Below are 12,808 nucleotides of genomic sequence, written 5' to 3' on the forward strand. Positions count from 1 at the left end.
GCAACAATGAATGAATGGAAACCCCAAATCTCTGTAAATGTTCATTAAAATTAATAAAATTTAATTAAAAAAAGAATACTATCTGTAGTTTAAGGAAGTATACATTTAAAGTGATTATTTGCTTCTGTTATTTCTTAAAATAACATGCTGAGTCAATTTTCTGTGCCTTATTTTTTCATAATCTCTTTTACATAAATGTTTATGTAATCTCTACCGATAGTATACAGTATATATTTCAAATTACTCTATGAAATGGTGCATCTACGTCAAATTTATATTTTCAGCAACTTTGAACCTCATTAAAATTTTTCACAGACCTTTTATAAAAAAAAAATAAAAGCCTAAGGTGACCTGATTTGAGCCATGGTTTTTTTCAGTTATTTCCTATGCATCCAAAAGTTGGACAATGGAGTAACAGAAGAATCATCAATGCCTTTGAACTGTTTTATTGGAGGAGAGGACTGAATATCCCCTGGACTGCCAAAGAACAAGTCAGTCTATCTTGGAGGAAGTGTAATCCTTAGAGGGAGGCATGAGAAAACTTGGTCTCACATATTTTGGGCATATTTTCAGGAGGAACCAGTCCTTGGAAAAAGACATCATGCTGGTAAAGGTGGAAGGTCAGAGAAAGTCAAGAAGACCCTCAACAAGATAGATTAACACAGAGACTATAACAATTGACTCGAGCATATTAGAGATGGTGAGGGTGGTGCAGTGTAGGGCAAGGCTCAAATCTGTTATTCATAGGTTTGCTATGAGTTATAGTGAACTGAACAACACATAACAATATATGGATGGAAACTGAGGTTTAGAGAGGGAAGTGATATAACAGAATGAGTCAGGAGACAATGACACAGTGATAAGTCAAAACTGAAAGAGCCTGGCCAGGACTCGACAATACAAAAGACATTTCTCTCCTTAAGTTAGGCTATGAGATTCAGACCAAATGAGGCACCATAGTCCAGTGACTGCCGGAAGAGTGCCACATAATCTTGGAGCAGCCGATGCTGGGAACACTCCTGGTGTTGCTGGAAAAGTATCTAAGTGGTATCTAAAATGATGGAGGGGTAAATAAATCGGGCCAACAGGCATCAAGTGGTCATGTCAAAAGGCTAGAAAATGAAAACAGTATTTTCATGAAGCTTTAATCTTACTCATCCATGGAACTCAGGGGCAAAGATTACTGTTCATCAATGTAAAGACACTTTTGGGAGCTCTGGTGGCCTTGTCTGTAGGGAGATCCACTGCTAACTCAAAGCTGTCACTTCTTGGTGGTTTGAATCTAACAGTAACTACAAGACAGAAAGACAGCCAATCTCCTCCTATGCAATTTACAGCCTCTCCAAAATCTACTGAAGGGTCATTTTTGAGTTGGTTCCAATTTAACAGCAATTAGTTTTGAAAAACACACATTTGAACTAAGCAAACCAGTAACTATTCAGAGCTAGATACAGGTGACATATTTGAAGACATTATATGATCGGACCCTGACCAGAGATGGACACATGACACAGGTAGGCTCTGCTGTCTTCTAAAGTTTATTTAGGGATGAGGGAATCTATGGCTGGGTCTTCCCTTTGAGTTCTAACATTCTATGATTTAGACCTTGATCCTTAAAGATACTAGATCTTTTAAGAAAAGACCACTCTACCTTCTATGGGTACATTTCCAATTGCTTGTTATTGTTACGTGCCATCGAATTGAGTTCAATTTATAGCGACCCTAAGAACAGCTGGCCTGAATTCTGCCCTATCCTATGCCACCCTCTTTATCTCTGATACACTAGAGCCCACTGCTGAAATCACCATGTCAATCCATCTTATTGGGGGTCGTCTTCTCCTTCACTGACCCTGACGTATCCACTGAGTAGAGTAAAACGTATCTTTGCTTATGTATCTTAATTTAAGCATTAAAAATGATTATTTCTCTGTAGAGTTACTCCATTGGGAAGGTGTTCATCTATTCTAAAGGAGAAGGTCTTTTAGGGTTACCTTACTAGACCTTATGAACCTATCTACAAAATGGAAACAGATATACACAAATCAGACAGATCTCAGCCATCAGATTTTTGGTTTGTCTCCAAAGTCAACCACATTCATAGTATCAAGATTTGCCACTATCAATCTCTCTCTGTCTGTCTCTGTCTCTGTCTCTCTCTCTCTCACACACACGCACACACACACACACCTCTGCTGGCCTAGTGGGTCAGGAGTTATACCACTAACCCAAAAGGCAAGCAGTTTGAATCCACCAGATGCTCTGTTGAAAAAAGATGTACAATTGCCTCCATATGATTTACAACCTCTGAAAACCTGCTGGAGGGTCAGTAAAGATTAATTTCTGACTCAACAGCACATAAGTCACTCACTCACTTGCTCACACTCTCTCTATATATGCCATTTTAGATATATTTGAATGGTAGCACTATTTCTAAGAACATGTTGTCTGGAAGGAACCACTAAGAAAGGAGCATCTTTATTTAACCAGGAAGGATGATTATTTTTACAAACTGATCAGGGCCAGAGACCATCTCCTGATGCTGGCCTCACCACTTGTCTAATTCTCTCACCCAGAGTTTATAGACTATCTATCCATATTTGTTTTAACAGGATTCTCTGAAATTATTTCAAATCCAAAGATAAGTGTATTTTAAAAGACTACTGAAGGTTTACAAATGTCCAGGGGACTAATTATTAGTATAAAAAAAATACAGATGCTGGGGCCTGGGGCTTGCTGCAGCTAGTTCTGTGATCTGCTCTTACCTGTGGGGGCCTGCATGGCTGAGCTGGGGATAGTGGCAGCATCTTGGGGCACAGTGCTGGTATCCGGTTCAGGGGTGCTGGTTGTTGGTGAGGTGGGTGGTGGGTTCAGCAAAGTCCGAGGTTTTCTCTGTCAAAATGGATGGGGAAAAGTTTTCTACCCATGACATGTAACTTTTCTTCTTATTTCTCTAGTCCTAGGCTCTAAATTCACCCACAAAACAAAAATATATTTATGGATGGGACTGTTTTTTTATCTTTATTTTCTATAGAGCACCTGGCCTAGTATTATAAAGGAATAATCATATTCCTAATCTATGTGCAAGACTCCGGCTCTGTAGAGTCAGAGCTCAACTCACAGGCAACATTATATGAAGTACCAGATTCTTCACTAGTGGGTGAACAAAAGGAAAAAAGTTCTTGTGACTTATTTATCTTGGCATTACTTTGCACTTTTCTCTCTAAAAGCAGAAACTGTCCTTACCCTAAATTTACAAACTACTCCCTGTCTACCTTCTCACCTCACTACTAGCTGACTTATCATTCATTATCTTAGACTTTATATTTTAGTGATATCTCACTAGGGAGCTGGTGGCATAGTATATAGGTAGTTGTGTGCTAAGGCAAATGCTGTGCCTCTCTAGTGTTTAAAATTCACCAGCAGCTCTACAGGAGAAAGATGAGCAATCTCCTCCTGTTCATGTGCAGCCTGCGAAACCAATGGAAGGTCAGTTATGAGTTGGCTCTGTTAATGACAACAAGGCTGTATCCAATTGCATTACTTAACTAAAAACTATGTGATTTCACCTGGTCTACACTTTTATAATAATAAACTGTTGCTTCTTCTGCCTGGAATTTCCTTTCCTCCTTTCTTAATTCTACAAATGTCTGTTCATCTGGGAAACTTACTCCGACAACATTTCCTCAGTCAATTACTGTCTCTTTCATGCTACTACGTGTTTTATACTATTGTATTTACCACAATATATTGCTATAATATATTCAAATACTTGTGTCCTCTATTGCCCTGGAGGCCCATGGGGGTTTAACTCTGAATATCATGCTTACTTTACATGGTACTTGGCATACAGTAGGCACCAATGAATATTTTTCAATGAAACATACAGTGTAGAATACAAATAAAAGAAGTAATCAAGATGATTTGAGAAAAATCTAATATCTCCTTTATCCTATTTCAGGAAGTTCCTGACAGAGAGTAGCTATCAGATATAAGAAAGTTCTTAATAAGAAACAACTTTTAAATTATGAATTTTATTTACTTTGTTGTTGTTGAAAATATATAAAGCCAAATATATATCAATTCAGTTTCTGCCTGTATAATTTCGTGATACTGATTATATTCTTCAAGTTGTACAACCATGCTCATCCTTTTTTTCCTGATCTGTTCTTCCTCTTTTAACAATAAGCTCACTCCCTTCTAATGTTCCTATTTAATATTTCAATATTCTGTTGTCAATTTGATTCTATATAAATAATTCTTCAAAGTTCATAATGTTGACAGCAGACCTTATTTATTAGTTAAATTATTATTTGGTTAAATTTTGGGTTTAAAGATTAACTCAGGAAAGTAGATTCAAGGATTTGTCCACGCTCTGTGGCTCCAGAAACTCTGGAGTCCATGAGGATTTAAAATTCTAATCTGTATTCTCTCCTCTCCCTTTACATTTCATTTTTCTATGGAATCTTGAAACATATTGCTCCAGTTATAGTAACTGGGCACTCTCCAGTTATTCTGGTCTCATGACAAAAGAGGTGGATGTTGATGGAGAAAAGTAGCTACACATTCTACATTCTCTTATTCCTGACTCCCTTTTCTCTGTTGCTCCAGGTGAACAGAGACTGTTTTATCTTGGATAGCCAGTTGCTTTCAAAAGCTTTTAAGACTTCAAGCACTATATAACCAAACTAGGGAAAAGAACAGAAACACTAAACACATTATTTCACCAGTTAACTGCCCTATGAAACCCTGATGCTAGATCTCTAAACCAAGGAGCCAATCCCCAAGGAGGCATTTGGTTGTGCAACAGCCTTGGTATTTTCCTTTTACCATTGTTAAAAATACATATTGCACAACTTCTGTCAATTCAACTTTTTGCAGGTATACACCATATTGGTAGACACTCCAATGGCTGTATAATTCTACTCTTAATCAATGCAATTTTCCCATCAACATTAATCCTCTTTTGATCCTACCTCTTGTCTTTATAACAACTATTAAATTTAGATCTCATCGCATTTGTCTTTCCATGTCTTTTTATGTAAGTGAGGTCATATAATATTTGTTCTTTTTGATTGGTTTATTCCACTCACCCTAATGTCTTCAGAGATGTGGAGGCCTAGTGATAAGGGGTTTCGCTGTCAACCCAAAGGCAGGTGGTTTAAGTCCATCAGCTGCTCCATGGAGAAAAATAGACAATCTCCTCCCCAGCAATCTGGAACCTCTGGAAACTAGTTGAAGTGTCAGCTAAGAGTTGGTTCTGACTTGAGGGCAATGTATTTGTACATGAATGTCTTTTTTTTTAAATTTTTTTTATTTTATTATTTTAGTGTGCGTGTACCGTCAAATCAGATCTGACTGGTACAGGAGGAGATTGCCCCTCCTTCCCCGGCAGAGCATCTGGTGGATTCGAACCGTGCACCTCTGGGATTGTGCACACTCTGGCAGCTTCTTGCCACTAGGCCACCAGAGCTCCCCTACATGAATGTCTTTAAGTTCCATCTACATTGTAGCACATATCAAGACTTCATTTCTCCTACTGCCTTGGTAATATTCCATTGTACACATGTACCACATTTTGTTTATCTATCTGTTAATGGGCATTAAGCTGCTTTTACCTTTTGGCTATTGTGAATAGTGCTGCAATGAAATTGATGCACAAGTCCTCACTCTCAAAGCACAGACTTGAGCATATATGTAGGAAACAGAGACTTGAGTATACTGAGGAATGGAATTGCTGGGCTACATGGTAGTTCTATTTTTTCATTTTTAAAAGGAACCAGCACATCGTTTTCCACAGTGGCTGTACTATTTGTATTACCAGCAACAATGGATAAGAGTTTTGCTTTCTTCACATCCTAGTGAACATTTGTTAATTTCTGTTTGGCTTGAAAATTCTTTTCCATAGCCATCCTAGTGGGAATGAAATGGCATCCCACTGTGGTTTTGAGTTGCCAAAAATATTCATTAAAAGGCCTCCTGAGTGCAATGAAACACTAACCTCAGTATCAAAAATAGATTTTTCATTTTTCTCTAAATGCCTTATGTAGATGCCACTGCTGGAAACTGTACAAACCAATCTACCTTCTAGGAATGCATTACATAAAGTGATAACTCTGAAGAAATAGGCATATATACATGGACATCTTTGCCTGTGGAAACAATCATGCACTCCCTCATAAAATACCCCATGTACACATTATAGATGCTTTCTGATACTGAAAAAGGGGGGAAATCTGAGTTAGTAATGAGTCAGGGAAGAAAGAGTGAATAAATTCAGTTTCACCACATTGATAGTGGTCTTTCAAATCTGACAACTTAGGTGCCCAAAATTTGTAGAAGAAAGCAGAAAATAGAAAACATTACTACTATTTGAGGTAAACGCATGTATTTATATGTATCTACTTCCATATCATCTCATCTCTATATTGTAGGTGAGAAAATAGGGGGTCAGAGCTTTACTCAATGAAACATCTTCAAATATACACAGTTGCGCCCCCCCCCAATTAAGATGATATTGAAATATATTCTGGCCTCAGAATCTAATATTTAGCCATAAACAACTTCACTTTGTAAAGGAATATAAGCTCATGGGTGAAATGGAAGATACTTACACTTGTAGAAGCAATAGGACGGTATAGAAAAGGGGGTTTAGGAAGTCAAATGCTATTACAAAGGATAAAGGGTAAGATGAGAATTACTCTTACCAAAAGAGAATGAAAGACAAATCTGTTAGGATTGCTTAAGAGAGACTGCAGCCTTCAGTATAGATTTCATCTCAATGTCACTAAAACAAAAATCCTCACCACTGGACCACAACAACATGATAGATGGAGAAAAGATTGAAACTGTCCAATGACTTCATTTTACTTGGTTCCACAACCAATACACTTGGCACGAGTCAGGAGATCAGAAGATGTATCTCACTGGGCAAGATTATAGTCAGGGACCTCTCAAAATTATTAAAGATGTCAATTTGAGGAATAAGGTATGGCTGATTCAGATCATGGTCTTCCCAGACACTTGGTATGTATCTGAGAGCTGGACAATGAATAAGAATGATAGAATAATTGATGTCTTTGAATTGTGATGTTGGAAAAGAGTGCTGAATATCTCACAGATTGCTAAAGAACAAACAGATATGTCTAGGAGAAGGTGCATCACAGTTCTCATTGGAGGCAAAAATGATGATACTTTTTCTCATACTTTGGGCATGTTGTTAGGGGACGTTATTCCTTGGAGAAGGACATCATGCTTGGGAAGGTAGTGAGATGGCGAAGGAGAGGAAGACCCTCAACCAGGTAGATTGACACAGTGACTGCAGCAATGGGCTTGAGTGTGACGGAGATTGTGAGGATAGCCCTGGACAGGAAAGGGTGCAGATCTGTTGTTCATAGGTCACTAGGAGTTGTACTCTACAGCATCTAACAGCAACAACAAGGGAGTAGAGGCAATCACAGAATTCTAATTCCTGAGCTGTGAAGGACCTTAAAAGCTATTTATTTCAACTATTTATCTAAAATATTTACATTCCCTGACCTGAAAACTTCCTCAGATATAGTCCTCAAATCTTTAAGAAAATATCACCAGTGACAAAGGCTTATTACTTCTCTTATGGAATACCATGAACTGCTCCTTTTATATGAAACAAAGCTTACATGTTTGAAATTCACTTATGTTCTGATTCTGGCTCTGCTCTTGGAGCTCCACAAACAAGTGCGCTCCCTCATTAGCCTAACTGGCCTCAAGATACTCAAATATCACTCAACACATGGCCTTTCTTACCTTGGCATCCTTGTGGTCAACATGAGAGATGGAGACTAAACTGAACAAGGCCTCAGTTAGGAAACAATGGTAGTGGACCAGAAGGAACACTAGATGTTATAAGGAAGATCAGGAGGTGACATCAAGAATTCAAAGGTGGAGAACTCTGGTGGCCTAGTGGCAAGAAGCTGCACTGCAACCCCAGAGGTGAGTGGTTCAAATCTACCAGATTCTCTGCTGGAGAAGGTGGGACAATCTCCTCCTGTACCAGTCAGATCCGATTTGACTGTACACACACGAAAAAGAATAAAAATGTTAAAAAAAAAAGCAAAATTCTGTAAACTTTAAAACTCAAATTATAATAATTGAAAAAAAATGAAATTCAAAACCATCAAATAAGAAACAACTGAGATTGGTGGCACCATCACTATCATCATCCATTAATCTGTCTATTCATCTGTCATCTATCCATCCATCTGAGGTTTACTGCATATCTCCTGATAAGACTGAGTAAGAGAAAAAGAAGAGAAAGTTTAGGTTTCTGACCTTAAAGAGCTTATATTACCAAAGAAATAAAGTCAGCTGGAGTTGCTAAACAACCAAACCATCAACTAACCAAACAACAAACGAACAACTCGGAGAACAACTTATAAGATTGTGGAATGGAATGTCCAGGAAGAAGGGGTATTATTTTCATGTTGGAACTCAAGTAGTTCAGGAGGCAGATAAGAGAGAGATCCTTTGACAGTCGAGAAGCAAGTGGAAGAGATGATGCCAAAGGAGAACACCTGAGAAATAGTTGAAGAAACTTCTCTCGATAGTAACAGTGTCCCTAGGAAGATATGAATGAAGAACTGGCCTAAAGAATTGCCATGTATATAAGTAAAAAACCGTGATAATAGTGCTTAGTGAATCCTGACCTTTGCTATACTAGAAGTAAGTCCTATCTCTCAGAAAATGCCAGCATGAAAATATAACAGGGCAGTAGAGATTATGACATAAGAAGATTTAGGGATTAATCTCCACAACCTTTGCCATTTATTAACTACGTGATCTTAGGGAAGTCAGTTTATATCTCTTTGTCTCAGTTTAATTAATTACAAAATAAGGTTAAAATGACTTAATTTTTTTGTGTGAAGATCATGTATGCTATGTATGTAATAGTGTCAAATAGAGAGCCCAACTGACAAAATATTTCACACACACACATTTTAAGACACACAAGATGAAATGCATTTATAATAAATTTTCTTTCTTCACATACCTGGGCATGAGAATCCTCTTGAGTGTGAGTAACTTTCAAAGTTACAAGTTTTTCCTTATCCTCATTATCCTAACACTAATATTATCAACACCAAGTTAAGTAGGTAATAAGGATGACAACCTAGGAAGATCTCTTATAAAAGCACATATAAGATGGAGAATTCAGTCAGACATGCTCCTCTCCAAGATGAATGGATGTGGATGAGTTACCCTTTCAGTAGGAACCCACATTTTTACCTACCTTACTGCCAGGTTTAGGACCTCTCTTCTTTGGGAATTTCAAAGGTTCAGCTGACTTAGGTGGGGTGGTAGAGATGGGATGGGGAATTAGGGTCTTGGCTGTCCGGCCTCGCTTCTTTCCTGGTTTACGCCCCTTCTGCCCTGGTTGGTGTTCGAAGATAGTTTTGGTGTTGCTGTGGGTGCTGGGCTTCTCAGTGTTCACATCAGATGCAGGATAGGGGTTCTTTGGAATCACAACTGCAAGAAAAAGGCTCATTCCATTACCCTGTCTCCTACCTGCACTGTCATCCCAGACAGAAGAAAAAAATGACCTGCCACTTCTTCTCAGGCAGAACCTAGTTTCCTGCCATTTGATCTAAATGGTAACTCACTTCTAGAAGAGAATGAAATGAGATTGGCTAGAAATAGAGATTTTTATTTAAATAAAATTGAAAACCCACGTATTTTTCCTTTCCAAGTTATTTTAGTGATTTTGACCTAAATCAAGTCAAAGCATTTAAACAAAACCTGTTCAGCACTTGAAAGTCTCTTATAATCCCACAATCTTTTGCCACTAGAATGAAAACCAGAGACTTTGAAGAAGTGATGTCTTCTATAGGTAAGACTAAGTTGAGACAAAAGGCTGATGTTTTAAAACTAGGCTCTGACAACTAAGGTAGGAATATTCTATATCAATCTACTTAATTTTTTAATGTGATTATTATAGTGAGGAATAATGCAAGACATGGAAATACACATGATAAAAAAAATCTTATCTTAAACCCTTTGTTCTCTATTACCTGAAAAGTAAAGTTAAAATTCTTTATGCTGCTATCCAAGGACTGTGCCCCTGCTTTGCACTCTAGTTATATCATTTTTGGCCATCTATCTTTATATTCTTGCTCCACTGTCTTCTGAATACCATTCCTTCACGTGTGCTGAGATCCCTTTTCAACCAAACATACTGATGGCTTAAAACAGAGTTTAAAGGATATCTCTTTACTGAGATCTCTCTGACCACCACCAGCTAAGTCAGTACCCAGAACATCTCCACAGCAGTACACAGACAACGCTGTTAAAATACTTTTCAGTTTTACGTCAATCATTTGCCTCCTCTTTAAATGGAATACTTTTTTTTTTTTTAAGAAACAGCGAATTCATTCTATAGTTACTGAGTGCTTTTCTATGCCCTAGAAATTGAAGAACAAACAAAACAGTTTTGGTTCTTGGGGAGATTATCTCCTACTGGGGTAGGCAGAAAACAAATACAAAATAGAATGTCAGAGTACTATGACTAAAACTAAAACAAAGTTAAGAGATACAGTTAGAATGAGAAAGAGGAATGGTTTCTCTAAGGAAGCCCCAAATGAGGGAAAGGCCTTATGAAAATCTAAGAGAAAAGCCTACCAAATTGAGGATATACTAAGTGCAAAGATTCTGTGATGATTAGTATGACTAGAATCAAGAGAAAAAAGGGAAGAGCAGAGGGAGATTAGGGTAGAGGGAGTGTAGCAATATGAAAGGAAGTCACTAGAGGGCTTTGTCAGAGGTGTGCCAGGATGTACTTAACAAGAACACTCTGGCTGCTCTGTGTGGAAAGCAAGAGTAGAATTAGGGAGAATAGTTAATAAACTATTACAGTGGTTAGGTAGAAGATAATGAGGAATTCTGTTGCTTCCAGGTTGACTGTAATAGATAGTGACAGTGAAAAACTGCTAGTTCAACAAGAGAAAAACCAATTAAATGATTTTAGAAGACATTCTTGAACTGTAGAAATCATGAGGATTAGATTAAATTCCAAGCATGGGGGAGCCCTTCTGAGGTAGCATTCTGAGGTAGCATTGTTTCTTTCCTGAAGGCATTTGCTAATAGGAGCATGAACTAGCATTAGACATGGTGGCCCATGCAGGGCAGTTTTACTAGGGAAAGAGCAGCGAGAGAGGTTTCTGGAGCAGATGGGACTTGAAAAGCCCCATAAGTGTGGTCAATTTTTCTCTATACCCAATCTGCTGAGTTCTGAGCTTGTATAATAGAGATGCAAAAGTAGACTAAGCGGTTCTTTAAAAAATAATGAAACTTCCAATAATCACACAGTTTTAGGAGACAAAGAAACAATTAGAAGGTGAAGCCTACCTCAAACTCATGGGCTATCATTTTAGGGTATAGGCCATACTTTGAAACTATAAGGGGTAAAAAGTGAAAGAACTAAATCTCAGAGCTTTCAAGGATAGGGAGATTTCATATAGTTTTTCAAGGCTTAGTAGACAAGAGACTTATTAGTTTCTCAAAGTCCAAGAGAACCCATGTCTAAAGAAAAAGAGTAAACCAGAGGTATAGTCCAACTGAATCCATGAACAGTTTTAAGTGATCAGCACCTTAACCTTTTAATTTTACAGAAGAAATAATTGTTTCTGACACAAGACAAAAGCTGGAGCTGCAATAGTTCATTTTTAGAAAATGGACTACATATAATTTTAAAACATTACTAGGTACATGAAGGAACAGAATAATATAATTAGTAATCAAGAGAAAATACAGGTGATAGAAAGAGACACACACAAATAATCTAGATATTAAAACTAGTAAACATTTAGAAAAATAATATATTAAAACAGAGAAAAACATAACAAAATGTGAGAAAAGATGATACATAAAACTGTAATCTATAAAAGTGAAATGAACATCCTAAAAAAAAACCAAACCAGTATTAGAAATTAAGTACTCATTACATGAGTCAGCAGAAAACAGAATAAGTAATCTTAAAGAGGAAAACACCCAAAGTAAAACATGGTAGGAACCAAAAAATGGAGACAAAATTTGAGCATTAGAGACATGTGTGTCACAGTTAATAGATTAAAAAATATAAATCACAGCAATCCCAGAGAAAAGACAGATGAGGCAGAGAACTCTCTTAAGAGATACTAGTTCAGTGCTTCCCCAAACTAAAGAAAGATTTCACCTCACAGATTTATGGGACTTAGAAATCCACAAGCTATGCACACCATGTTTATTGCAGCTTTGTTCACAATAGCAAGGAGTTGGAAACAAACTAAGTGCCCATCAACAAACAAATGGATAAAGAAGCTGTGGTAATATTCACACAATGGAATACTATGCTGCATTGAAAAACAAGGAACTCATGCAATATTATTCAAAATGGTTGACTCTGGAGAACATTATGCTGAGTAAAGTATCCCAGTCATAAAAGGACAAATATTGCATGGTGTCACTGTTGTAAAAGAGGACTGCCCTTGGGGTTGGGGAGAGACTGAAAAAGATGGGTTCAATAATGTATACTGCACTAAAACAGAGGAGGGAGGAAATCGTTTAAAACGGGTATGTGATTAGGTATTTCTGTCATGACAGGAGTCTAGAGTGAAGTCTACACGAAGGAGGGTTTGTAAAACAATGGAGAATTTTTCTTTTAATTTTCCAAGAGGATAGTGTTCTGGGGGGAGGCTTGGGAGGGGAGAAATGTGCAACAATGAATGAATGGAAATCCAAAGCCTCTGTAAATTTTTACTGAAATTAATAATAAATTTAAATTAAAAAAAATTAAGTTAGA

General features: G+C 37.4%; 1 protein-coding gene across 3 annotated transcripts in view; it reads right to left on the reverse strand.

Moving 5' to 3' along the window:
• Nucleotides 1–12,808, reverse strand: part of SCMH1 (sex comb on midleg homolog 1 (Drosophila)) — a 355,171-nt gene that overhangs the window by 57,931 nt on the left and 284,432 nt on the right. For all 3 annotated transcript variants that reach the window (XM_006886519.1, XM_006886518.1, XM_006886520.1), the window contains 2 exons: nucleotides 9,266–9,501; nucleotides 2,763–2,889 (listed from right to left, as the gene is read on the reverse strand). In XM_006886519.1, the coding sequence (XP_006886581.1) occupies nucleotides 2,763–2,889; nucleotides 9,266–9,501 (363 nt within the window). The remainder of the gene's footprint in view (nucleotides 1–2,762; nucleotides 2,890–9,265; nucleotides 9,502–12,808) is intronic.

This window comes from Elephantulus edwardii, unplaced genomic scaffold (assembly GCF_000299155.1).
Source record: "Elephantulus edwardii isolate Elephantulus edwardi_28Jun2011 unplaced genomic scaffold, EleEdw1.0 scaffold00049, whole genome shotgun sequence".
In the NCBI taxonomy this organism is placed as follows: domain Eukaryota; kingdom Metazoa; phylum Chordata; class Mammalia; order Macroscelidea; family Macroscelididae; genus Elephantulus; species Elephantulus edwardii.